Consider the following 26,727-nt stretch of genomic DNA (forward strand, 5'->3'; position numbering starts at 1 on the left):
AGGCAGACTACCAGGTATTTGAGGGTCAGAATTCTAGCTGATAGACAGGTGTTCAAATACTTATTTGCAGCTGTATCATACAAATAAATAGTTAAAAAATCATACATTGTGATTTCTGGATTTTTTTTTTTAGATTATGTCTCTCACAGTGGACATGCACCTACGATGACAATTTCAGACCCCTCCATGATTTCCAAGTGGGAGAACTTGCAAAATAGCAGGGTGTTCAAATACTTATTTTCCTCACTGTATATATATATATATATCTTGCATTAAATGGTGATCATTGTGCATTTGCAGGATATTGCATGGTGTTGGTCCATTACAAATACTCACCTTTGACATTTTCCACATCCTGAGAGGCGATAACAAATCCAAAGCCTTCACCTGGCTTCCTCTTCAGCTCCACCTCATACCCCCGCAGCACAGGCTGTTCTTTCTGCTCTGTTCTTACGCTGGGACTGAGCACCGTCCCTCCTTCTTCCAAACTCATCCAATCACGTGGCTCAAGCGTGAGAGTGACAGGTACAGAGTCCAGGAAGCTGGTGCTCTGGACCAATGAGGAGCGCACCAGCGCTGGAGAGGGTGGAGTGAGAGAGTTACGCGATAATGGCACAGAGTCGATAAGAGGGACTTCAGAGTCAGAGGCGGACCGAGGAGGGGGAGGAGTTAGTCGCCGCACAGAATTAGGGGAATTGGAGAAATGTGAGGTGCCTACAACAAAGGACAGAATTATTCATATTTGATGAATGGGGATGAAGACTACACAATTGTTATGGATTTTCGGCAATCTAAAAATCCCACTTTATTTAAAAAAAAAATTGTACAAACAGTAGGGTTTAAAGTCTGAAAGTTGAATTGAAAAATTAACATAAACATCTGAATGTCTATTTATTTGGTTTGCATCCTGACAGCATGACTCGAGCTGCATGAAATCCAAAAGTTTGAGCAAACTTTTATGCATGATGCAGGTATGCATGATATATCAGTATTGGCCGATACACGTGGCTCTTAAATAAAATAAAGGTAAAGGTATTTTATCTATTGCAGACAAGCTTTGTATTTCTTCATTATAAAATAAAATAAAATAACAGCCCGTAAGGTTTTTATTCATCCAATATTCAAAATATAAATAACTGATAGTGGCAACAATTTCTACATCACATGTACTGAGGATAGTGTTATGGAGAATTATTTGAAAATATTCCAAATTTATCGCATGATTAGTGACCTATAAATAGTGCAGAATCTAAACTATTTCTTAGACATTTTACATCATTCTTAATCCTAAAGCTTTGTTTATTTGAAAGTATAAATGGGGGAAAAATTATATTTTCAATGTGAACACTGTAATGTAATGAGTGAACATATAACTTACCCCCTCTGTAAACCAGAAGAATAACCTCCCCTTTTTTAGTGTGTTCTTGCAAAATCCTTTGGACCTTGAATAATAAACAAAAAGAATATATATATATATATATATATATATATATATATATATATATATATATATATATATGTATATATATAATAACTGTACACCATTACAACAACAACAAAAAAGCTGAACATCATCAGCTCTTTTTCTACCTGTGCAAAGCTGAGACTTTGTACATCTGCTCCATTGATCTTCACAATGGCATCTCCAGACTGCAGCCCATTACACTGTCTGTGGTCCCAGACTTTCTTCACAAGAGTCTGCCTGCCTCCATGACCTCCTGCCGTCACACTGAACCCCATATTGCTGCCTCTCTCGCATTTAGCCAAGGCAACAGGGACTAATTCCCCACTTCCCGCCATTCCTCCAACTCCACTGCCAATCACAGCGCTCATGGCTCCAGGTGAAGGAATGCTGTTCGGGCTGCCGCTGCTGGCACTGGTTGTGCCGTTGAAGGTGAAGTAAGGCCCGTCTGAATGGGCGCTGCTAGGTGGGGTTAGCAGTGTATTTTGTGGTTTACGGAGATGGGAGTAGCGCCTTCCTCCTCCAGGAGAGTAAGGGACGGGACCCGGACTTAGTTCTGTGTGGGGTAGGGGCAATCGAGATATGGGCGGTGGAGTACTTGATGAAAGGTCACTCTCAGAAGATTTGAAGGAGTACTGGCGGAGAGGTGGCGGAGTGGAGAGAGAGTTGTTGTTGTGGTTACGGATAAACGAGGCCCTGTGAAGATAAAAAGAGAAAGACCATGTGGTCAGGCAAAGCAACTCAGACATAATGTATCATAATCAGGGTTGGTAGGAACAGACTACATGTAACAGAGTAACAAAATATGAGTAACTGTATTCAGTTACAGTAACAACTTAAATGCTGGAAATCAGTTAGATTCAAACAGTATTTAGATTTAACTGCATTGAAACACTCTTATGATGTGTATTACATTCCTCCGAGTAGACAGAGGGCGCTGTCAAGAACAAAAACTGAAGTCATTGAGGAACTTCAAATTTCTGTTCATAACAAAAAGGCTTTGACAGATTAAACGTCTATCCAATAAAAACAAGATTACGGCAATATTTGGTTTGTCTCTGTTTTTATGCATTGTTACAAAAAAAATGAGAAATATGATAAATTCTTTAGCCTTTAGCATTGCAAAGACAGCTACAAATAATGCATTTTCTACCTCATTCCATGAAAAGAATCCACCTATGATCAGTAAAAAAAAAGTTGCTTTATACACTCATTGGGTTTTGAGTAAATTGAGAAGCAGACATAAGTTAAACTAGTGTAAATTATCATGTTATCATTTAGCTTTGTGCTAAGCTAAAGTGCTATTTCTATTTCTATGCAACTGATACCAGGCGCTATTACATGATAAAGTCTGGCAAGAAAAAATCTATTTCAGATCATAGATAGATTGATAATAATAATAAAAAGAAAATCTTGAGCCACAAATCAGCATATTAGAATGTTTTCTGAAGGATCCTATAACGCTGAATACTGGAGTAATGGCTGCTAAAAATTCAGGTTTAACATCAAAGTATTAAATTACATTTTAAAATATCTCAAAAGAAAACAACTTAAAAAGTCATTTTAAATTCTAATAATATTTCACAATATTACTGTTTTTACTGTATTTTTTATCTAATACGCGCAGCTTTGGTGAGCATAAAAGACTTCAAAAACATTTTTTAAAATCTTCCCCACCCTAATCTTTTGAACAATAATGTATGATGATTTAATACAAGGGTAATATTCCTAAAATTCTTGATCAGTAAAAATCCTTAAAAGAAAATAAATGTACAGTTAAAGTCGCCATGAAATAAAATTTTACAATTCGTATTTTTATTTGTAATATTGTAATGTTTATTACAAATGATTTATCTGTGCACTTCATTATTTTTTAAAAATTCAAAATTCAAAATTATTTAATCAAATATGTTATCCTTCACTCCTCCCTCAAAATGACTTCTCTTCTCTTCCTGTCATGTGCTATGGCGCGAGGGCGTGGCAACTCCCCGTTAGTATGCAATGAGCGGGAGATGGAGAGGAGGAGCGCTAAAGTAAAACCCTGCCCTCTATTCAATATTCCGTTTCACTTGGAAATACGTCACAACACTGGAGAAAAGTCGTTTGTAACTTCCGGTTCAATGGCGACTTTAAGAATTAGCGGCAGATTTTTTCACTTGTTTATACTTAAATCAAGTCAAATAAACAATCTAACAATGTATGTTACAGATTACATTTTACAGCATGTATTCTATAATCTAACCCTGATCATAGCAGTGACAACATAACATAAAAAATCCTTTCACCTATGTGATCCAATCGCGGACACCACCTCACTGTCACTCTGGCTGGCTAGTTCTGCACTCTGTAACCTCCTTATGCTTCTTGCAGTGCGTGGCGGTCTCAGGAATCCACTCCCATACCCGTTAGAGTACTGGTATGATGATGGAGGTCTTTGAGGTGAAGCGATTGGAGGTGAATTACCATTAGCATCCAGACTGAACCTTGATGCCCGTACTCTGAGATTCCTTGAGGATCCCCTCTCAAATTCAGACCACATGGGACCGTTGTGGTTGAGGTGTAGCTGTGCGTATGGGAGAGGAGCCTGGGCTTGGGGTTGGGTGGTGGTTGGTGGAGGTAGATGTAGTGACTGGTCTTGGGAAGCGGTTAGCCTAGAACTGGGCATCTTCGGGCAGCCGTCAGAGTTATAGAGCATAGGGTAGCCCCTTCGGACAACAACATCCACAGTATGACCCACCGGTATGGCTTTTAACATTTCCACTACCTCTTTGTGAAAGAAGCCGAGCACACAGGTATCATTGATGTACACCAGAATGTCCGCTGGAAAAAAGGCAAGAGATGGAACGTGTTAAATTGCATGCAATTCATAATATGAAAGTGCAACCTAAGTTCAAAACTATTTAACTAAATAAGAAAGAGAGTTGGGAGCCCAAGGCTCATCGATGCAAAAGGGCAACGAAGGCTATCCCATCTGGTCCGAGCCAACAGAAGGTCTACTATGGCAAAAAATTTCATGATGGTTATGGGAGGAATGTGTCACAACACACTCTGCTGCATATGGGGCTGCGTAGCCGAAGACCAATCAGAGTGCCTATGATGACTCCTCTCCACCAACAAAAGTATCTACAATGGGCACACGAGCCTCGTAACTGGACCTTGGAGCAGTGGAAGAAGGTCGCCTGGTCCGATAAGTCCCGTTTTCTTTTACATCAGGTGGACGGCCGTATACGTATGTGCCATTTACTTGGGGAAGTAATGGCGCCAGGATGAACTATGGTATGGCGGCAAGCCATTGGAGGGAGTGTGATGCTCTGGGCAATGTTTTGATGGGAAACCCCGGGTCCGGCCATTCATGTGGACGTAAATTTACCATTTGCTACCTACCTAAACATTGTTGTAGACCAGGTACACCCCTTCATGACAATGATGTTCCCTGGTGTAATTGGCCTCTTTCAGCAGGATAATGCACCCTGCCACACTGCACACATTGTTAGGAATGGCTTGAGGAACATAATAAAGAGTTTAAGGTGTTGTTCAGGCCACCAAATTCCCCAGATCTCAATCCAGTTGAGCATCTGTGGGATGTGCAGGACCAACTTAAGATTGAACATATTTCTATGTCTGCGTGTAATAGCGAAGTGAGAGAGAGCGTGTTCATAATTTCACATTTTACTTGTAAATGTGTCGGCAGTGAATGATAGCTGGATTACTCCATGCAGGCCATTAGGATTAGAGGGAGATCGAGACTCTCATTCTACAGGATCACACAATCACAACAATAATCCACAGTGGGACAGAAAGTGTAATATAGAGGAAAGAGAAAGAGAGCAGCAACCTATAGATAATACATAGTCCTCTACCGCAGTGGGCGGCTGAAGAGAGATGAGGTGTTACCTGTGTTAAGTGTTGAAGGTCCTCCGGGGGTGATGCTGTAAATCTGCAGGAACTCCCTCCGCCTGCTGCCTCCCACTATGTTGAAGCCGAAGCCCCGTGGACCCTTCACCAAACGAGTGTGAACCGAGAAGCCTCTCAATTCACCCGGCTGGTCTGTAAACTCTGCTACTACAAAGCACAAAACCAGAGAAAGAAGATTGTGAGAGGTTTAAATATGATGACAGACAGATTATTTAGGAAATTAACCCATTAAGAGTAAAGAAAAGAAAAGAAGCAATGATTAACATTACAGAAGATGAATGGTGAAAGGTAAAGAAAAATATGAAATATTTCCAGAGACAAGTGAATCTAGCTTTTGTCCCGCTAGCTCAACATGATGCTAGCACTGCTAAGATCATGGGATCAAATCCAAGGGAACACACAAACTGACAAAAATGTATACCTTGAATGCACTGTAAGTAGCTTTGTAAGTCTGTAAGTGTCTGCCAAATGCATGAATTTGAAATGTCTGAAGGAAAAGAGAGGTAGAAGTACAGACAGAGGTAAGCATTTGCATGTTTGAGCACATACTGTTCAAGCGTATGTTAAACAGCAGATTCGCATGCAGCACTTTACAGCACAAAATGTAAAAACATAACCACCTAAAACAAACATGCAATTTTGAAGCTGTAATGACATCTTGTCCTTATAACCTACAGTATTTACATTTATACCACCCTCTACAGTTAGCAATGTTGACTGCATCTTATAAACAGACTTCAAAGCAATAACTTAGTCCACTTTTAGTATTCTTTCCTTATTAAAAAAGCACTGAAGAGTATAATACTGGTATTTCAGATGATTTATAGGCATTTTATTTTATTTATCATTATTTTGTGTGTGTGTGTGTGTGTGTGTGTGTGTGTGTGTGTGTGTGTGTGTGTGTGTGTGTGTGTGTGTGTGTGTGTGTGTGTGTGTGTGTGTGTGTGTGTGTGTGTGTGTGTGTGTATATATACAGTTTATAAAATAAATGTCTAAAATGATTTATCTGGTCAGAGGGTTATCATTTGCTTGTCATGACATAAGAATTCAATTAAAGAAAAAATAACATAAAAGTAAACAATGTTACTTATTTCCGATGTTATTTCTAATCCAATCTAAAAAGGGTTTGTGTCTTCAGTTCTTTGTAATTTCATGGAAATAATCATTTGTAATCACACATCATGTTATACAAGCCTAGATAAACAGATACTTAACCTTAAATACTTAGAAAAAGATATTTTAAAAAGTTTGCATGTGCGTTTTTTTGTTAGGTATCATATTTGATACATCGAGCCTTTATGACTCATATAGTATGATTTAGGAGAATTTGGATCTTATACCCGAGAAGAAAAAACACATCAATCTTATTCAGTGACCCAAACTGAGCATTTCTTGATATTTATATGGCCAAAAAGTAAGATGAAATTCTGATAGCTTCTGATAACAGTATAGCAGATTACTTACATCATTCTATAACTCCTGATAATATATTTTAGTAAGATTATTTTTAAATGCTCAGTTTCACGATCAAAGCTCTGCAGTTTTGATTGTGTGTGTTTGTGTGTGTGTGTGTGGGGGGGGGGGGTGCAATGAAATACAATGATGATTGAGAGATGAACAAATTAACATTCCTCAAAAGCCTGATGCATCATATTTGATACTTACATTTTTATATGATTTAAAAAAAAAAAGTATGAATAATCAAGTAAACCTAAGTTGCTTCAGTCCAGTAAATTATCATCTTGAGATACTACTAACAATATAGTTATTATGTTATTCTTACATTTAATTTATAAAATCAGTATAGATTTTACAGCAGAAAGACATGTGTACTATGACCGAAAGAAGGGCATTTTTAGAAATATACTAAAAGGCATTGAAATATGTACTTGCTAAATAGTATAATATCTTTAGGTTTTCAGCAAAATTTTGATGCCTTAGAAAAATTGTTTATCAATTACGATACAGTAGGCTTATACTTGGGTTAAGAACATGTTCAATCTTCCATACATAGATAGTTTGAAAATATACACAAATTTTACTACCTGAATGATCAACTGAAGAAATAACCAGATTGGGCCAACCTTACAAACATTTTTGAATAGCTTTTTTAGAAAGGAAATATATTTTTCTCATGGGTGATATTTCATGCATGTTAAGCTTCAATGATGATTTAAAGTGCAATTTTTTTTTTAAACCATTTGGCATAAAAATCACACTGTGACAGCCCTATATATAGACTTTATATACCCACTCAAAAGAGTTGTGTAACCTCACTTTTATATCAAACTGTCAAATAAATATCCTAATGTAGCTGCATGAACATCTGTCTTTCAATCAGGTGTATCGGTCAGTCGCCCCCCAGCAACACAGGAAGTAGTGTATTTACAATATAATAAAAACTCTAGATAAAAAAAGTGTGGACTAAAACCTTTATACAGTGCATATACTAAATATGTATTGTTATCAATATCTAAACCTGTTACATGACTTAAACCCTAATGGAAACAATGCAATAGAATAGAATAGAATAGAATAGAATAGAATAGAATAGAATAGAATAGAATAGAATAGAATAGAATAGAATAGAATCTTACATTCTGACATACAGACATTCTCTCTGCTGTGAGTTCGGCGATTAAGCCAAGAGGATGGCTTTAGATGATGGCTGCAGGACAAACACATAACACAAGATGTCAGTGTTGTCATTTAAAACACCCCTGTGCATGACTGTAAGCAGTTCTACACTATTAAAATATCACACATAAAATAATTGTTTTGCTAATAAATGTATGGCAGGTATCTAATTATATACATGACCTTGTTCTATGGACTGCATAATAAAAAAGCAGCTAATTATGTACTTGTGCATAGTTAAGATAGCAACAAAATCTTAATTTTTTAAATGGGACTTTAAAAAAAGTCAAAATCCAATCAGACTACCATACTGTACTGCAAATTCATCTGTGTCTTGGTTGAAGCCAAATTATATAGATGTCAACCAGCACAGGTTGTGTGACATTCCCTCATCCTCAAATCCAAGATCAAAGATATGCAAGGTCAATAAAATATGACCCAAACTGCATTAAAACAAACAGATTTACATTTAAGAGACTTTTAGTAATATCAACAAACATATTTGGGTCACACTTTATATTAGATGTCTTTAACTACTGTATACTTACTAATATTGTTACAATGTACTGAGTGTGTTCATGATCATGTTGTATGCAAAACACTTTTTCTGCTTTTGAGATGGTGTACAGGTAAAGTTCGGGACAGGTTTTGTGGTATGGTTAGGTTTAAGGGTGATATAAGAGGTAAGGGAAGGGTCACTAGTGTAATATGAAGTAGAACCCAATTTTGGGGCCACTTGTAAGCAAAAACTGTTTTGGACCCCATTGTATAGACAAGAACAGAAGAAAAAATCTTCAAAACATCCTCTTTTATGTTCTGCATTTTTGGATGAACTATCCCTTGATTCTATTGTAAAATCAGGGTCCTGGGGCCGTATTCACAAAGCATTTTATCTTACCACTAGGAGTACTCCTAAATCGCACTAAAAGATTTTAGCTAGGAGTTTTCTCTTAAAAGTTATTCACAACGCCTTTCAGACCTACTCTTAGTAAAGAAAAATGACAACTCCTAAACTAAGAGTGAGTCTTCGTTGCTATGGATGACGTCATTACTCATGCACGAGCTTGACTGAAGTGACCACCTTGATTGGCTGATGATTGTAACGCGGGAATGATTCCAAACACCTCCCCTACGATGATGAGTGACAGGTGACAGGTCTGTGAATGCGTACAAGTAGTGCGAAGGACGGAAGATGATGAATAACTGAATAAATAGCCTAAATGAATAAAGAGTAAGGCAAAACAAATAGCCTAGTAGCCTAATGAAACATATGGATTGATGCAATATCTTTGCAACATTATTGAATTAATCTGTCACTATATGCCTCTGCCTACGTTTGCAAAGAGAAGGACATTTTAATTTGATTCACAATCAAACGTTACAATTAGTTTACATGCATTGAGTAGCCTAGTTTTGGTTGTTGTTGGTGGCGTTATTGCATCCCTAGTTATGCCTACAATGCAAAATTGTTCCCTCGCGATTGGAAGCTCCTGTAGCCGCCGCATACGCATTTCAAAACATCGCAACGTGAAATGCCACAAAAAGCGGTTTGTGAATAGGTCTTAGTGAGTTAGGAGTCCTCTCGACTTCTTTTAAGCTGTCCCAGGCTTAGGTGCTACTTTTAGGGCTAAAATGCTTCGTGAATTACTCTTAGTCAAAAAAATTAGGAGTCCTAAAGTTACGAGTGACACGGCCATTATTTTTAGGAGTTGCTCCTAAATTCGCCAGTTAGGAGCTACTTTTAGCCTTAAAATTCTTTGTGAATACGGCCCCTGAAGTAAAACCAGCTGTGTTTTTAGTGCTCTAAATCTTGTGGTCAATAGGGATTAACACAGCATAAATCATTCATAGTAATCATTTATCTTCTTACTCTTTGTAATAGGCATTCCCTGAGTCGCTGTACATCATCTCCCAGTTTTCCGACCCTGTCACCCGTGCTCCTCTACGAGGTCCGAGCCCATTCTCCAAGGCACTGCCGTCTCCTCCACTTGAATTTCGTGATTGGCTGGGGGATGAAGTGGGGACGGGGGCACTGCTCGCCCCAAGCGAACCACCTAAAACACCAATGAAGAGAAAACAATACTTCTGAAATAACACGGCTTACTGAAACACAAAGACTATTCTGTCTAAGAGCTTCCATTTTAACGTTCATTGAATTATTATTCATAGTCATTCTCTTTTCTATTTAGTACTAAATGGGTTTATTTCTCCTATTGGACACATGAAAGCAAGAACAGCAAAATGAAACTATTATTGTGCATTACCATTATATAGGTATCTATTTATAGTTTGCTATTTACATTTTGTGTGTGTGTCTGTGTGTGTGTGTGTGTGTGTGTGTGTGTGTGTGTGTGTGTGCATGTGTGGTTCAGGTACACCCTACGTTATGGGGACAAAATGTCCCCAAAAAGATGGTAATATCTGAAATCCTTTTCTTTTTTGGTCACAAACAGCTTATGTTTTTTTTGGAAAACAGCTTATAAATCATACTAAGTGTTGTTTTCTGAAAATCTAAAAAGGTGTAGTTTTAGGGGTAGGGTTAGGGGATAAGATATACAGTTTGTACAGTACAAAAATCATTATGTCTATGGAATGTCCCCATAAAGCATTAAAACCCAACATACGTGTCAGCTAAGTATGTTTACCATACTATAACTGAACTGATCAAATATTGTTTAATTCAGCAATTAGAAATTAACTCAGTAATTAGACAGAGAGCACATCATTTTTGAATTCAGGAGTTTCAATCTGACCCATTGCCACAAGTGTATCAAATTAAGCACCCATCCACACACTCTGCATTTACAAACATTTGTGGAAAAAAGGGTCGTTCTGAAGAGCTCAGCGAATTCAAGCGTGGTACCTTTGCGATAAGTCAGTTCATGAAATTTCATCCCTGCTAGATATTCCATGATAAAATAATAATACTGTAAGTGGTATTATTTGAAAGTGGAAGCATTTAGGAACAGCAGCCACTCAGCCATGAAGCAGAAGACCACGTAAAGTCACAGAGTAGGGTCACCGAGGTGCGCAAACTTCATCAACACTGCCGATTCTATAGCCGAAGAGTTCCAAAGTACCACTGGCATTAATACCAGCACAAAAACTGTGAGGCGGGAGCTTCATGGAATAGGTTTCCATGGCCGAGTATCTGCATGCAAACCTCACATCACAAATACAATGCCAAGCGTCGGATGAAGTGGTGTAAAGCACGCCACCACTGGACTCTGGAGCTGTGGAAATATGTTCTGTGGAGTGACGAATCACGCTTCTCTGTTTGGCAGTCTGATGGGAGAGTCTGGGTTTGGCGGATACCATGCAGGAGAACGTTATCTATCTTGACTGCATTGTGCCAACTGTAAAGTTTGGTGGAGGAGGGATAAAGATTTGAGGCTGTTTTTCAGATGTTAGCTATAGGGCCCTTACTTCCGGTGAAGGAAAATCTTAATGCTTCAACATATCTAGATATTTGGGACAATGCTATGCTTCCAACTTTGTGCGAACATTTTGGGGAAGGCACTTTTCTATTCCAGCATGGCTGCGCCCCAGAGCACAAAACAAGCTCCATAAAGACATGGTTGGATGAGTTTGGTGTTGAAGAACTTGACTGCCCCACAGAGAGCCATGACCTCAACCCCATCGAACACCCCTGGGATGAACCGGAACGGAGATTGCAAACCAGGCCTTCTCGTCCAACTTCAGTGCCTGACCTCACAAATGCTCTACCGAATGAAAGGGCAAAAAAAATTCCAAAGAAACACTTCAAATTTTGTTGAAAGCCTTCCCAGAAGAGTGGAAGCTGTTATAGGTGCAAAGGGGGACCGACTCTTAGAACGCAAAGCCATTGAAGTCCCTGTAGCTGGAATTTTACATGACAGCCATCGGCACAGATCCTCAGCAAAGACCAGTAGAATCAGACAAGTCCTCTGAACCTATGACCAGCTTGGTGTCCATACTGGCGTGATGAATCCTATCGTCACCAAAGGAACTAGATGAAATATTTGAATTCTACCGATCCACAATCTAATTATGAATTATGCAGCCTGAATCATAATCAAACTGTGTTCGTTCATTTGCACTGACACTATGGGATGACAACGGAACTGAGCTAGACGATGACATCACTGCTTTATAAATGAAATGAACTAATTTAATAATTGATGATCTTCACAAGGGGACTGAATCAACACTGAACTGACTTCAGCTGAACAATGACATTATTTTATTTTAGAGCTGCTGTACAGCCAATGATTCAATGTTGTTTGCATCATTGAATCATTTTCCTGTTATCACTGTAAAGCTGCTTTGAAACAATCTGTATTGTATAAAGCGCTATAGAAAATAAAGTTGACTTGACTAAATGGTCAGGTGTCGCAATACTTTTGTCCATATAGTGTATTTAACAACAACACTAACATTGGTTTACTGTATCACTTTCTATTCATTTATTCAAAAATATATCACAAAAAAGAATGGCTTGAATATACCTGTTCTATAAAGAGAATGTTTTTAATTTTTGAGTTAAAATGTATTGTTATATGTTTGTTCATAAAATTAAAATATCAGGAATACAACTGTTCTGATATCATGATGAAGAAAAAGAATGAAACTCTTAATAATATTCTTTTTAAGTAGTTTTGAAAAATATTTTATTTCATAGTTAAGCAGTTTTGTCTTAAAATATAATCTAAAAATGTTATGACATATATCAGGTTGTTAATGCCATGCCCAAAAACTTTAATGATCTTTATGAATTATTAATACATTTTATTTGTGGAGGGAAAACACTTTTTACACTGAAAAACATATTACAAAAACAAGTTTAAAAAAATAATGATTAAAGTAAGGAAAATATCAGTAATCAAGGGTATTCCATATATATAAAATAGGAGGTTCACTATGGTGATTAAATGTGTTTGTCATTCCTTAAATAAAACTTTGTAGAAATTTGATTAAGCTAAAAAGCAGTACCAAGTTTTCCTCATTCTACATTCTAAAGGAAATCGCTTCAGTGTCAATTGTGAAATGTACTGTGCGCAGGGTCAGCATCTAAGAGACAGAGCGCTACATTGAATCCATAGAGGCAGATCGGTATGTTGATTGGCTTCAATGTCATGCTTTGATCGATGCCTCTGTCATCTATGCCACTGCCCATGGGGTGAAGACACCAGGGCTTGACAAAAGTGCACAGACAAACAAAACCCAAGTGAACTTATGAAAGAGTTGACTGGACAGTTTTGTCGGCTTGTAGTCTGAACTCTGAAATGTCTTCTGACATTTATTGTTGCTTCATACTAGCATAAGTAGTGATGCACTGAAATGCATTGTTCACTGAAACACCAAAACTGAAAACCAAACATACATTTTGGGTAATAACTTTCAGGTAATTGGATAATTGTATGCTAGTCAGGGTGTTGTGTTGTCTGGTGATAAATTAAAGGAACACGCAGACTTTTGGGGACTTTATTATTCAACGTATCCCCCAGAGTTAGATAAGTCCATACATACCCTTTTCATCTCCGTGCGTGCCGTAACTCTGTCTGACGCACCCACCGCTAGCCTAGCTTAGCACAAAGACTGGAGGTAAACGGCTCCAGCTAGCATACTGTTCCCAATAAGTGACAACATAACGCCAACATTTTCCTATTTACATGTTGTGATTTGTATAGTCAAAGTGTGTACAAATAACAAGGTCACATGAGACACAGCCATCTTCTAACCGTATACATACTGGGAACTATATTCTCAGAAGGCGAAGCACTGCTACTTGGGCGGAGTGATTTGCTAGCAGCACCTGAGAAACCCTGTGGTGTGGAGCAGAGTGTTCGCTCAGAGCTGGAGTAAATCACTCAGCAGAGTGACTTTTTCGCATTCAAGATTCAAATGCATTCATTTTTTATTCATGACCCCTTTTAAGTTAATATAGTTTTAAAAAAAAAAACAATTTGTCATTACATATATAGTATACAAGTATACAAATTTTACAAGTTTTAAATAGAAATTCCATTAAAGTATATTTTACTTATATTAAAGTATATTAATGTATGTAAATGTCAGTACACTTTAACCATATTTCAAAGACAATAGAAGTAATCATGAAATTACATTTCATGCATTTTAAATATTTCAATTTAAATAACATGCAATTAAGTGTCCAAAACATTACATTTAGTTCACACTTAAGTATATTCTTTTAAAGTATATTATTTCCGTAACAACTGCTCTTTTTAAAAGTGAGCTAAAGGGTAAGCTAACTTTAAATATGTTTTTGTACATCTATAATGTGTAACCCACACCGACTTAAAAGCCATTGCCCGTATAGAACCGGCTTCACAATCATCTAGAGAAAAAGCTGTTTGGCTGTAAACTGAACCTGTCTCTCATTCAACAACTCATTAATATAAAGACACCCTCTTATATCACTTGAAGTACCATATTGCTAGTATACAAATGAAGGATCCCCAGCTGGGACCTGAACATCTGCAACCTGCACTCTGTATTGAGGTAATTAGCATATTCCCACTAGAATCATAAGCCCAGCTGCAAACAAACACATTCACCCTTGGCTGTGGTGTCACATACACACACTCTATCTGCTTTAACAGCACTGATGTTTAGCAGGAGGGGGATTTCACCATGAACTGACATACAGATGCTATTTTAGTAACCATGATGGATATGGCCATGAATTTTTTCATTGTTATACCATATATTACGGTATATACAATATAGTTTATGTACAGGAGAAAGAAAAAAACGTTATGGTTGATGTTTTGCAATATGTAATTAATTAGCAAAATGTAAATTATGCTTTTAACCAAAGTGACTTACATTTCATTAAAAGTATACATTTATCTGTACAATACAGTATTCCCAGGGAATTGAACCCATGACCTTGGCATTTGAAATTTAAATGTTACATTTACCTTTAAATGTAAAGTGTAAATCAAATGGTTAAATCTGCATCTAAAAGTTTATTCATCACACTCCTACATTTAAATTCAGTAGTGCACAAGTCTATTTGCATAAACAGCATTGCATTCAAAATTTTAATCACAAAACAACCAGTGCTGAAATGTGGCACATAAACCTTTAAGATCGGACTGAAATGATGCGAAATATTTCAATATGTTTCATGCCTTGTGAAAAAGACGTACACTTTAGCATAACTTTAGCACGCATTACAGAAAAAATACACTTTAAAAGAATATACTTAAGCGTATCCTAAATGTAATGTTTTCAGACACTTAATTGCATGTTATTTCCAAATAAAAATAATTAAATATACTGTCTTTAATTACACTCAAGTAGCCTTTTATTTATTGATATTATCTGCAAGTATATACTTATAAGATTTGAAGTACACTACAAGTTCACATTAAATACAAGGGCACTTCTTTTTCACAAGGGATACAAACTATTTTATTAAAAAAACATATCAAAGAAATGTAATTACTTGTGATATGACCCGATTAAAGGTGGTTGAGGAATGCATTCTTGAAGTGGAGCATCACCATAAACTTGATCCCAAGTTTAGGGGTGGAATGGTGTTTTAAGGTACACTATGCATCTTTTAGTGGTTAAAAAACAAAACTGCATGCATTTTGTGGATAAACATTGGTTGTGCTTTGGCTCTGTGTGACTGTGTGCGGATGAATAATGTTATCCTATACTGCTCATAAAACATTCACTTCTAGGCTTATGATATATCCAGTTTAGATGAAAGGATCTCAAGCGGATTATCTGAAGATTGGCCATCTTAACGTCACTTTTACAACATTTCAAATCCATCAGTTCTCACCATCTCCGAAAAGCAATGACAATGTTGATTCTCGTTTTATTACAAGCTCTGTACAGTTTTGTTTTAGCCAGTAAACTCTCCTCTCTTTTTTTTTTAAATGGGTGATTCCACTGAGGTTGGAGATTTAGCTTCTCCATGTCGACCTTCTATCACTCCCAAACCATACATACGTCAAAGTAGCCAGAGAAACTTTTCACCTGCACCTGTCTATCATTAGTCCCTTGTTGTCATCTAGTGTATTTAAACCCTCAGTCATCCTCTGTTCATTGTCTTGTTACTGTTCCTTGTGTTTTAAATGTGATTTCGTCGTTCATCTGCTTCAAGCCTCTTGAATCTGGATTATCAAGTCAAGCTAGTATACGTGACAACCTTTAAGATACTGGAAAAGTCATAAAATAAAACATACCCAGACAAACATAATCCTGGCAGTGGTGCCATCTTTTTCAAGGTGAGAGCATCCATGCCCTGTGAAGTATGTAGGTCAGAATAGTATCCTCTCAAAATGTGTGGCTGGTGGGCAGATTGCAGTAAGCACAGATGGTTTATGACTAGGAGCTGAGCTGTCTCTCAAAGGTCTTCGCAACTAACAGTCTTAGGAATGCTGGTGTTCTCATTTTGTTGCAAAAGAAACCGTGGCAACGCTATTTCTTCAGGGATTTCAGGGAGAACAGAGGCTGAGATTGATCCCATACTGACCTTTTGTTTGCTCTAAAAGCAACATTGATTGTATCTTCAAAACCCAACATATGTATACAAATCATGTACTTCAATCTTGCATTTTAACCAGGGAAAAAAGACATTCAAATATCAAATCTGTGGGTTTAATAACAGGATAATCCTGTGTAATGATGTGACAAGCCTCTATGATATATTGTGTTTTGTGCCCACACGGTCCCCTCAGATCCAAATGTCAGGGAAAGGTGGAATAATAATAATAGAAGGACAAGAAAACCTGAAAAATAACAAGTCAGGCAGGTTTTTGCAGGCTTCTAAAGAAGAAAGAGAATATGTTAGAGTTGACATCAGAGCGGGATAACAGAGACTGAAAAAGCTGGCTGGTGTTGTTTGCCTGGTAACTACTCTGCTGTCACTTTCAGCATGGAAGACAAGATAATTTTTTTTTTTTTTTTGTGTCAACAATTACAGACACACTTTTGATCTTGTATGCATTAGCTTGATCTGATAACTTTTTTTTTTAGAATGGTATTGCTTATCAAAATTTTGATTTTTAAAATCAAAATGACAAAGAAATTGGCTATTTTGTGTTTGTTTAGCCCATATCGTCATAGGTTAGAGGATTTGAGTCCATTCTGAAGTATTATAATAGTCCTTTATATTTCAGACCACAAATGACAGCATTCTGTAACTCAATCCAGGATCACCAGAATACAATGGAAAAACAGAGAGATGATGTGGTTTGATTCCTTTAAAAATTAATTCTGTCCTTTAAATTTAATTTCAAAATAAACAAGAATCGGCACACTGCCACTTCTGCTCCCAAGAATTCATAAAATGAACAACATTTCTTCGTTAGACAAGAAACAATCATAGAAAGGTACAATTGATATCAGTGTGAACCATCACACCTGACCTCATTAGTGAACTAATTACCCAATCATCCAATACAATAACGACCTAATCAAACACAAATTTTTTTGCGTTGAGTTGTCCTCGCAGGCTTCACAAAAAACAACAACATAACACACACTCTCAGGTGTTGTCACAAGGATGAAGATGAAGATGAAGGAGAGTTAAAAAAAAGGTTTCTATAAACAAAATGGTTCTTTAATGATAACAAACTCAGATAATCCACAACGGTTAACAGCGTGTGTAACATGCACACACAAACAACAACCGACAAACACAGAGTGAAGGTAAGGAACTTGAATACACAGTGATAATGAGGAGATGACGAACAGGTGTGATGATCTGATGAGTGTCCATGACAACTGATGAGTGGTGGGAAAATAAAACACATGTGAAGAATGAAAACAAACTGAAAGTCCATGAACGAGAAACTAAAGATGAAAAAGTCCAGATAACTGTGACAGGTGTAGTCCAATTCATGTCTTGTCCAGTTGCAAATGACTCTTATGAGTTGGTCTTTGAATAGTTCAAAATTATTCAGGAATTTACAAATTACCAGAGTGAATCAGCATGATGAATCCTTCACTCCTTCAATGAACTCACTAACTGACCTCCAAGTTAACATTACAATAAGTAATGCTTAGAAATCAGCAAGTTTTGCTTCAATGATTCATTCATATGACAAAAAAAAAAAAGACAGAAACTGGCCTACCACATTTATTAGCCTACTACTACAGTGCTTCTATGACCAGAAATCAATCTGCACACATTTTTTGAATTGTCCACTCTGATTTTGAGAGAAAATGTAGAATCCTGTGGATTGGATTTAAATATAGTAAAACTAATAAATTGAAAGAGTATTGTACTCTCAAAATCAAATTTGCCAATATACTTCACTAACAAACAGGCAAGGGGCAGTGGATGCATATACTGTATGTATATATATATATATATATGGATGTGTATGTCTGTATATATATGTATATCAATGTTCAAACCTGGTCCATTACCATTTTAGAGCAAATTGACTGTGAATCTGCAACCTAATTATTCACATGAATGAATATGTATATCTGCAATAGACATTAAAAGCATATTTCACCCAAAAATGAACATTCTGTCATCATTTACTCACTATCAAGTAAACAAACAGTTGCTTTGACTTCCATAGACTTCCATTTTTTTCCATACTATGGAAGTCAATGGGGCCCATCAACTTGAGGGTGAGTAAATGATGACACAATTTTCATTTTTGGGTGAATAAAAGTTCCCTTTAACAGATGATTTTCACAGCATTTAGTTTATCATTAATGTGATAATTCTGCATATGGATATTACACGTTGCGTTATACATAGAAACGCAAACCAGCGCATTCTCTTCTCTGAAGGTTATTTATCTCAGTGGTTTTCACAGTCATAGACTGCACAATGCTGTGACATTTTCGATGAAAATTCATTGATTTGTTATTGTAAGTGATAAACAGCATCATATTAACCTTTCCAAAATGGTGGACACGTCGACTTGTCTGGAGCTGTCGAATATAGCATCTACATATACATATCTATAGATGTATAGGCATTCTTCCTACCTGATAGACCTGAGTCCTCCTCACTGTTGTCGCCCTCCTCGCCTGCCTTCTCCAGGTTGCTGAGGGACTTGCTACGGGTACGGAAGTTTCTCAGCAGGTTGCGGTGCTCCTGGTAGGTGATGGGAGGGCTTTCTGGGCCGATGTGAACAGGACGAGGGGTTCCGTAGTAGTTCCCTATTCCAGGAAATATAAGAAGCGTGTCACTCAGGCCTTCCTGGGACAGTTATTATACTGCTTGGAAGTTATTTTGTTCGTGAAGTGTTGATTTAGTTTCTTATTTTATGGTTCAATAGTGTTGGTAGTTATATACTCTGCAAAACACTGAACCACCCTAACCTCATGGTCAAGGAAACATGTTACATTCTCTCTCTCTCTCTCTCTCTCTCTCTCTCTCTCATTCAAATTATCTACCCAATCAGCACAAGAGGAGGCCTATATATACATAGCTGACTCACCTATGTTCCTCAACAGTTTTCTGCATCCTTCCTCACTATTGGCTGGTTCCTATCCAGCACAGGGATATGGTGGGAGTACTCTGGGTTCGGGCCAAATTCCGACCTCGAAGCCCTCCCCTCGGCCAAATACGCATACTCTTTACTCTGTCTGAATATTTGTAAGTGTGAACTCATGAAACACAATTAAAGGATTTACATACTAGGGATTTATGGCTAGTGGTTAAAGCCATGGGTATTCTTTCTTGCAGAGTGAATCAATAGCTTTATTTCAATACAAATAGCTAACAGGAGCTACAAAATCTTGCAATCAAGGTCACCTTAAAAACACATGATAATCCATTATATTGTCATAGTATATTCTCTAAAAGCTTAAAAAACACCTCAAGGATGGAATACTACACAACAGGGGTGACATTATATCTTCAGATGGTACAACAGATTTTGAACTGGTCCTGATCTCCATCTGTTATTGATTGAGTAACTTGCCTTTGCAGTGGTAAGTAAATCATACCATGCCGTGTCGGCAAGGTGAGAATGGCATTTATGGCATTTTGTAAATGCGGCTGCATTTTTTATGCTAATTCATTTTATTCGTTTAATCAGTCGGGGTAGGCGATCCTTCCCCTGAGAGCCATAACTTACATGCTAAAGGCACATGTGTCAGAGTCCACAGTAATGATGCTGAAAGAGGAATGAGCTTGAAATTCCACACTAAATACTGAATTGCAATACATTTGCCATGAAATGCCTATTTTGGAGGGTATATCTGTGTAATGGACAATGAGTTTTTATTTATAGTATAAACTGACATTGTGTGGCTCAAAGTAGTGTAAGCATTTCTGCAATTTACTATAAAAAATGATAATACTGTGTTCAAATATAAAGACAGGAGACAGACTGAGATAAACTGAAGGGAAATTAAACTTGCTCTTATTATCAGTTTTACTTCCTTATGTGAAATATCACTCTATTTTAGATATGAGTGGCATTTTATAAGACCATTAAAATAAGGATGTTACCCAAAATAGGATATTAACCAATTTAGAAAATGTAAAATATAATTAAACTGTTCACTTAAATTGTTATGCTGACTCTATAATATAATATGATATAATATAATATAATATAATATAATATAATATAATATAATATAATATAATATAATATAATATAATTAATATAATATAATATAATATAATATAATATAATATACTATAATATAATATAATATAATATAATATAATATAATATAATATAATATAATATAATATAATATAATATATAAAAAATTAATCATGCTGATATCAAGAGTATATGAAGCCTGATATCGGCATGATTTCTTTTTGGCATAGAACACAAAAGACATTATTTACATTTTGACAATTTTCCATTAACAACAAAAATCCAGAATCCAAAAAAGATTATAAAATAGAATAAAAGGGGTCTATATAACTTGAGTGCTATTTTCAAAAGCCATGATAACTTTGTGTGAGAAACAGGATGAATGATGATTTTAGGGTGAACTATCGCTTTGAACTTTGAGCTGTTGGATAGATGAGTATTGCCAACACAACAGTTGTGTTGATGCATTTTGATGTGTGTAAATGGAGCTCCAACTGTGAATCAATAGATCAACGCTGGATAAAAAGCCCCATAGATATGACGCGTGACCTTAAAAGGAGTCCAGAGAACAATTGAAATAATGGATTTGCACTGTAACACTTTATTTTCTTCATAAATTATTCAGGTCCTGAACGTGGGCTGACCTTTGAACTTTCCGCTCTCCAACAGCGCCCCCGACTCCTCCAACGAGAAGAACTCCTCGACGGACACAAAGTTATAGTCGACTCCCGTGATCTCGCCGTCTCGTGGCTGTCTAGTCGTACCTGCGGGTGACATCGTACACAAAGGGACATGTTAAATACAGCAAGTCCAAATAAGTTACAGAATTATTGATCGCTGACCCGCACTTTGGCTCAATGTGTGTGTGTGTGCGCTGCCAGATTAAGATGGCATCTTATCCCCTCTCCATCCAGCCCTGACTGACACGTTAACAGAGCTATGAACAGCCCAGACCAATTACAGTGATCCAGCCAAGAAAATCTGACACGGCCCTCCCTCTCTCCGCAGGCTTTGAGCGGCTCCACACACTGACACAACATCAATCACGGATTCTTTATCACTCTCCTACCACACACACGCACGCACAGATCTTACCTCCTTTCCGCTTCAATATCTCTAATTAAGAGTCTGATAAGCGAAATCCCCCAGTACATCACAACATGAGCATTAGTCCCAGCACTTCACTCTTGGGGTCCTGAACTCTGCAAGTGTGTGTGTGTGTTTGTGTGCATATTGATATTTTCACCCGCAGCTCACACAGCCAGAGGCGTACTGGAATGATTAGACTGAATTACTAACCGCCACACCCACCACACGTCAATCACAGATAGACAAGAGGACAATCGGAGCGAGGACAGGGAAATGCAGCGTCTGTCTAATTTAAGGCTGGCCTCAAGGGTGTGTGTGGGAGCATATGCGTGTGTACAAAATTAAGCAATGCCTAATGCACATTAAATGAGTGGATTCTGGGCATAAAAATACTGTTGTGAATGGTGTATAATAGGAAAGGTCTGTGCATATCATGTGTTATGCATTTGCTAACTGCATGTCGGGATGTTTGCGCAACTGCGTGTTCATTTAATAATCAGTCATATACACAATGGGTTTATTGACGTTTGCATAAATCATTGTGAAGATAAGCACACTGCTGTGCGTTTAACAGATGTAAAAATCAGTGGCAGGCCGTTCGCGGTTTGGACGGTATCGAGTGGGTTTCTTCCATGCCGGTGGACATGTAATGAGATGGATAGATAGTTAATAGATGTGAGAAATGAAAGATCAAACATTGTGCTGTATACAAATGCATGCTAGAAAAGAAGCCAAACATAATTCAATATGCAAATATTATGTAGGGCTGGGAAAGATTAATCGCGAATATGTGTGTGTGCTGTGTATAATTATTTTGTATATATAAATACACACACATATGCATGTATATATTTAAGAAATATTTGCATGTATATACTGTATATATTTATATATAATTTATATTATATATAAATTTAAATATTTTATATATAAATAACAAATATTTCTTAAATAAATACATGCAAGTGTGTGTATTTATATATACAAAATAATTATACACAGCACACACACATATATCATGTAGATACAAACTTTTATTTTGGATGCGATTAATCGCGATTAATCTTTTCCCAGCCCTAGGACAATAAGCTAGATAAGGACAAGCAAAAACTTCTGTCTTATAGGGTTTTTTTATGTGGAAATTTGCTAATAAACAGGCAATAGATTTGTTCTTTATGGAAGTTTAAAAATGAAATAAAATAATATGATGTGACCTTATTTCTCCTGTTTGTGCCGTTGTATCACACAACTTCAATCATACTTTCCAATAAATGTGACTTTATGTATATCTCATAAAAGTTTTTTCTTTTTTACAAATGTACAATTTTACAATCACAATTATCTTTATTTCTTCTAATTGATAATTGATTGATATAATATTTATGTTTCACAATTGCATCTTTATATCTCAAAATTGTGGCTTTTTTCACATTTTGCACTCTCAAAACTGCATCTCTATATCTCACAACTGCAACTATTTTTCACAATTGGACCTTTATATTTAACATTTGCATTTTACACCACAGAATTGTGATTTTTTTTTTTCAAAATTGCACCTTTATTTTTCACAACTGTATTTTTATATCTCAAAGTTGTCACAGTTTTTCACAATTGTGCAATTATATCTCACAATTGTATCTTTATATCTAAAAACTGTGGCTATTTTTCACAATTGTGCCTTTATATCTCAAAACTGCTCCTCTATTTATCACATTTGCAACTATTTTTACCAATTGGGACTTATATCTTACAATTGTATCTTTATACCTCAAAATTGTAGATATTTGTCTTGTAATAACGTTTAGTTGGAAGTGTAGTGTGCTCTTGCCTTTTCTGTTTAATAAAGATATTGTTCGTTCGTCACTCTGCTTCAGTTGTGCATTTACTTCTCACAATTCCAACTTCATGCCACAAATCGTCCCCTTGGAATTATAAGGTTCTATCTGCGTTCTGAGCAGTTTTGAGATATTGAGCTTTAAGTGCCTTTAGTTTTTGCATTCCATTCGACTGTGTAGAAAGAACCTTTTTATTTTCTAAATAAAAAGTTCCAAAATGTACACAACTTAAAAAACAACATCACATAATGTAAAGAAGTGGTCACAGAATAAGAATATGTGAATAACTAAATTTTGACAAAAATGTCAGATAGAACCTTATAATTCCAAGGGGACGAACTGTGACTTTGTTTCTATAAACTGCAACTTTACATCTCATAATTTGCATCCTTATTATTTCCCATAATTGCAGCTCACAAGAAAAGATAACATTTATTTAAAATTTTCTCACTGTTACGGGTACGTGTAGTAAATCCACAGGAATGATGCGTGAAGCAGAGTGACGAACGAACAATATCTTTATTAAACAGAAAAGGCAAGAGCACACTACACTTCCAACTAAACGTTATTACAAGACAAAGAACTAATGCAAACTAAGGGTTTAAATACACAAAGGATAGTAATAATTAATGAAACAAGGGAAACCAAACTAATGCTTCCTTAGTTTGGTTTCTGCAAGCTGACCATCGAGTCACTAGTGCAGTGTATGTTTATATGGTTGTCTATATAGTTTTGGCTATAATAGGATTTTCCCAATATAGGCAAGAATAAATCTGATGTTTTCCATGATTCCTGTTCTCTCCGACAACAAAGTACTTGAATGCATCAAGCTCATAATCACAACTTCAGAAGTGGGACGTTGAACATTGCTGAAAGCATGTGAAGGCAGCATAAAACACACCGAAACTAAACCACCCTGACACTCACAACTACTATCATGGCTGGACAGGCCATTGGGCATACCGGGCATTTTCCCGGTGGGCCGACGTGCTTTTCAGGCTGATACATCTCATACTCATATACATAATTATTTTTTTATTTTTTTTAACGGCCCATAAAATTTGTACATCGGCGGCCCATTCGTTTGGTTTTGTTTTGCTTAATTGGCGGCGCTGGGTTTGTGCCGGTGTAATGCATTGGTCCAAAAAAGTCAGCGTTACTTTTTTTTCTGACAGACCAGCCCATGAAACACGTAGATCAGCGGCCCATTGGTTCTTTTCTTGATTGACACTGGGCTGGCCCAATCTCAACTTTAAACGAGTGAGCGAGCGTGCAGCAGTGTCAGTGTGTATCTGTCAAAATAGTCAGCGAGATGGAGAAGAAACGCAAGGAATGTGCAGAGAAATAGCGTGAAAAAATAGAACCAGGCCCTTAAAGCAGACGCTTTATGTGTCAAAATATATGTTTTCTGCCCTTCATCAGCTCCTGTGATGATGATGATAGTGAGGAGGATCAGGAGAGAGATGAGAGAGTGTAGAGCCTGCGGTAAGCAGAACTACTTTCAAAAACCTTAGGCAATGTCATGAGTGTAGGAACCCATTACCCAGTTACAGATTATTTCCACATCTGTATAGTTGACGATTACCGCAATTCACTAGAAATCTAATGAGAGGCGTTTGTAAACCATGTTTTCCGCCAAAATAAAAGCTTGATGCAGTTTGCGTCAAAATAAAAGATCATGTGCTTATCTCTTTCAAGTATAGAAATTGGTACAAAACTAATTATGAAAGTTTCCTTTATTTTTTAGTGCATTTGTTTTACAAAATATGGCAATTACTGTCATTGGATTAATATTACAACTATTATTATGTAGTAGGTGTAATGTAAATAGACACTGTAACTAAAAGAGGTTTGAATTTTTCTTTGTTTAATTTGCACACTGAATATGGGTTGGAGCTTTTAATTTTGAACTCTCAAAGTGCACCAGATTGATGAATTTAACATTAAAATGCACAAAATTTTCTCACGGGGGGGCATGCCCCCCAACCCCCCTAGAAGGACCGAGGTCCACCCACCACAGTTTTAACAAAAATCCTGTAAGAAAAACTTGTATTGCTATGCTAATGCAGATTATAGCTTGTTTTAGGATTCACCACTGTGAAGTATAGTAAAGTATAAGAATACAACTGTATTAATAAATGTCAAATTTTTACTTATTTCATCTGTTAACTCTCACTCGTTCATATACTCACTCATTATATGGCATTAGTGGTTTTAATGAATAGGAGTTGGTATGCATATAATTAAGGGCGTGCAAAGATGGGTGGTGTTTATGATCATATATTTGGCCGGTCTGGGCCAAAATGCCCGGGCCGATTTTTTGTCCCAGTCCAGCCCTGACTACTATTATATTTAGAGGAAGAAATAGTAATGAGAACACAGAAGGGAAAAGCTTGCTCCAAATATTTACAAAGGAGTGCAAATTTATATTTTAAATATAAACACTGGTTATACAGGTGAAAATACAGTTAATCCTGTTTGCTATATAAACACTTATCCAACAATATCTTTGTAGTTTACATGTAGCTTACACTGTGTTTTTACTTAATATAGCTGCAGTTTTGTATATCTGAATATAAATACAGTAGTAATGGGATGGCAATGTGGAGTTACAAATATATTCAAGTCATTTCTGGTCACCGAAATAGACTTGAGAGGTAAACAACAGCTTGCTACTATTACAAATATGCTAAAATTGCAAACCAAAAATACTCTTCAACAAACCCTCTGTTATTTCGAAAGTCTACAAATATCAGTAAAAAATCCCAGAGGCTCACAGGGTTGGCAGTGGTTTCACAATCCTCACAGACACTCTAGACAAGCTCAGTGTGAATAATTCTCTCAGAGCTCCAGCTAAGTGATTGAAGCACACATCACAGACATCGAAGACACATTAGGACTCTCACCCTCCATGAATTAATGATGAGCTCATTAACTGATCGCCAGGTGTTCCTGACCCTGTGTGTCATAACGGTGACCTTTCTATAAATAACCTCACGCCGACCTCAGCAAACCCAAGGTCCTTCTTATGACAGATTAAGACCTACAGCAAGAGTGACACTCAAGTTCACACTCACTCAAACAAACACGCACTCAGCAGAAGTCTTCCTTCAACACGAGTACAGGGGAATTCAGCAGGGCGTACTGACACATCTTATTTCCACTTTGGTGAAGGACCACAAATTATGCTCAAGGCACACACAAAGCAAATGAATGACAAACACATGATGCCAAA

At 36.8% G+C, this 26,727-nt stretch overlaps 1 protein-coding gene across 1 annotated transcript in view; it reads right to left on the reverse strand.

Moving 5' to 3' along the window:
• magixb (MAGI family member, X-linked b) overlaps window positions 1–26,727 on the reverse strand; it is a gene marked incomplete at its 5' end in the record, with an annotated part of 102,460 nt that overhangs the window by 32,974 nt on the left and 42,759 nt on the right. Inside the window, 10 exons of the mRNA XM_084138654.1 lie at window positions 337–714; window positions 1,379–1,442; window positions 1,591–2,158; window positions 3,748–4,282; window positions 5,357–5,524; window positions 5,799–5,864; window positions 7,975–8,045; window positions 9,885–10,068; window positions 18,992–19,165; window positions 21,213–21,332. Of these exons, the coding sequence (XP_083994780.1) occupies window positions 337–714; window positions 1,379–1,442; window positions 1,591–2,158; window positions 3,748–4,282; window positions 5,357–5,524; window positions 5,799–5,864; window positions 7,975–8,045; window positions 9,885–10,068; window positions 18,992–19,165; window positions 21,213–21,332 (2,328 nt within the window). The remainder of the gene's footprint in view (window positions 1–336; window positions 715–1,378; window positions 1,443–1,590; window positions 2,159–3,747; window positions 4,283–5,356; window positions 5,525–5,798; window positions 5,865–7,974; window positions 8,046–9,884; window positions 10,069–18,991; window positions 19,166–21,212; window positions 21,333–26,727) is intronic.

Source organism: Abramis brama (assembly GCF_963993115.1).
Source record: "Abramis brama genome assembly, chromosome: 16".
NCBI classification, from domain to species: Eukaryota; Metazoa; Chordata; class Actinopteri; order Cypriniformes; family Leuciscidae; genus Abramis; species Abramis brama.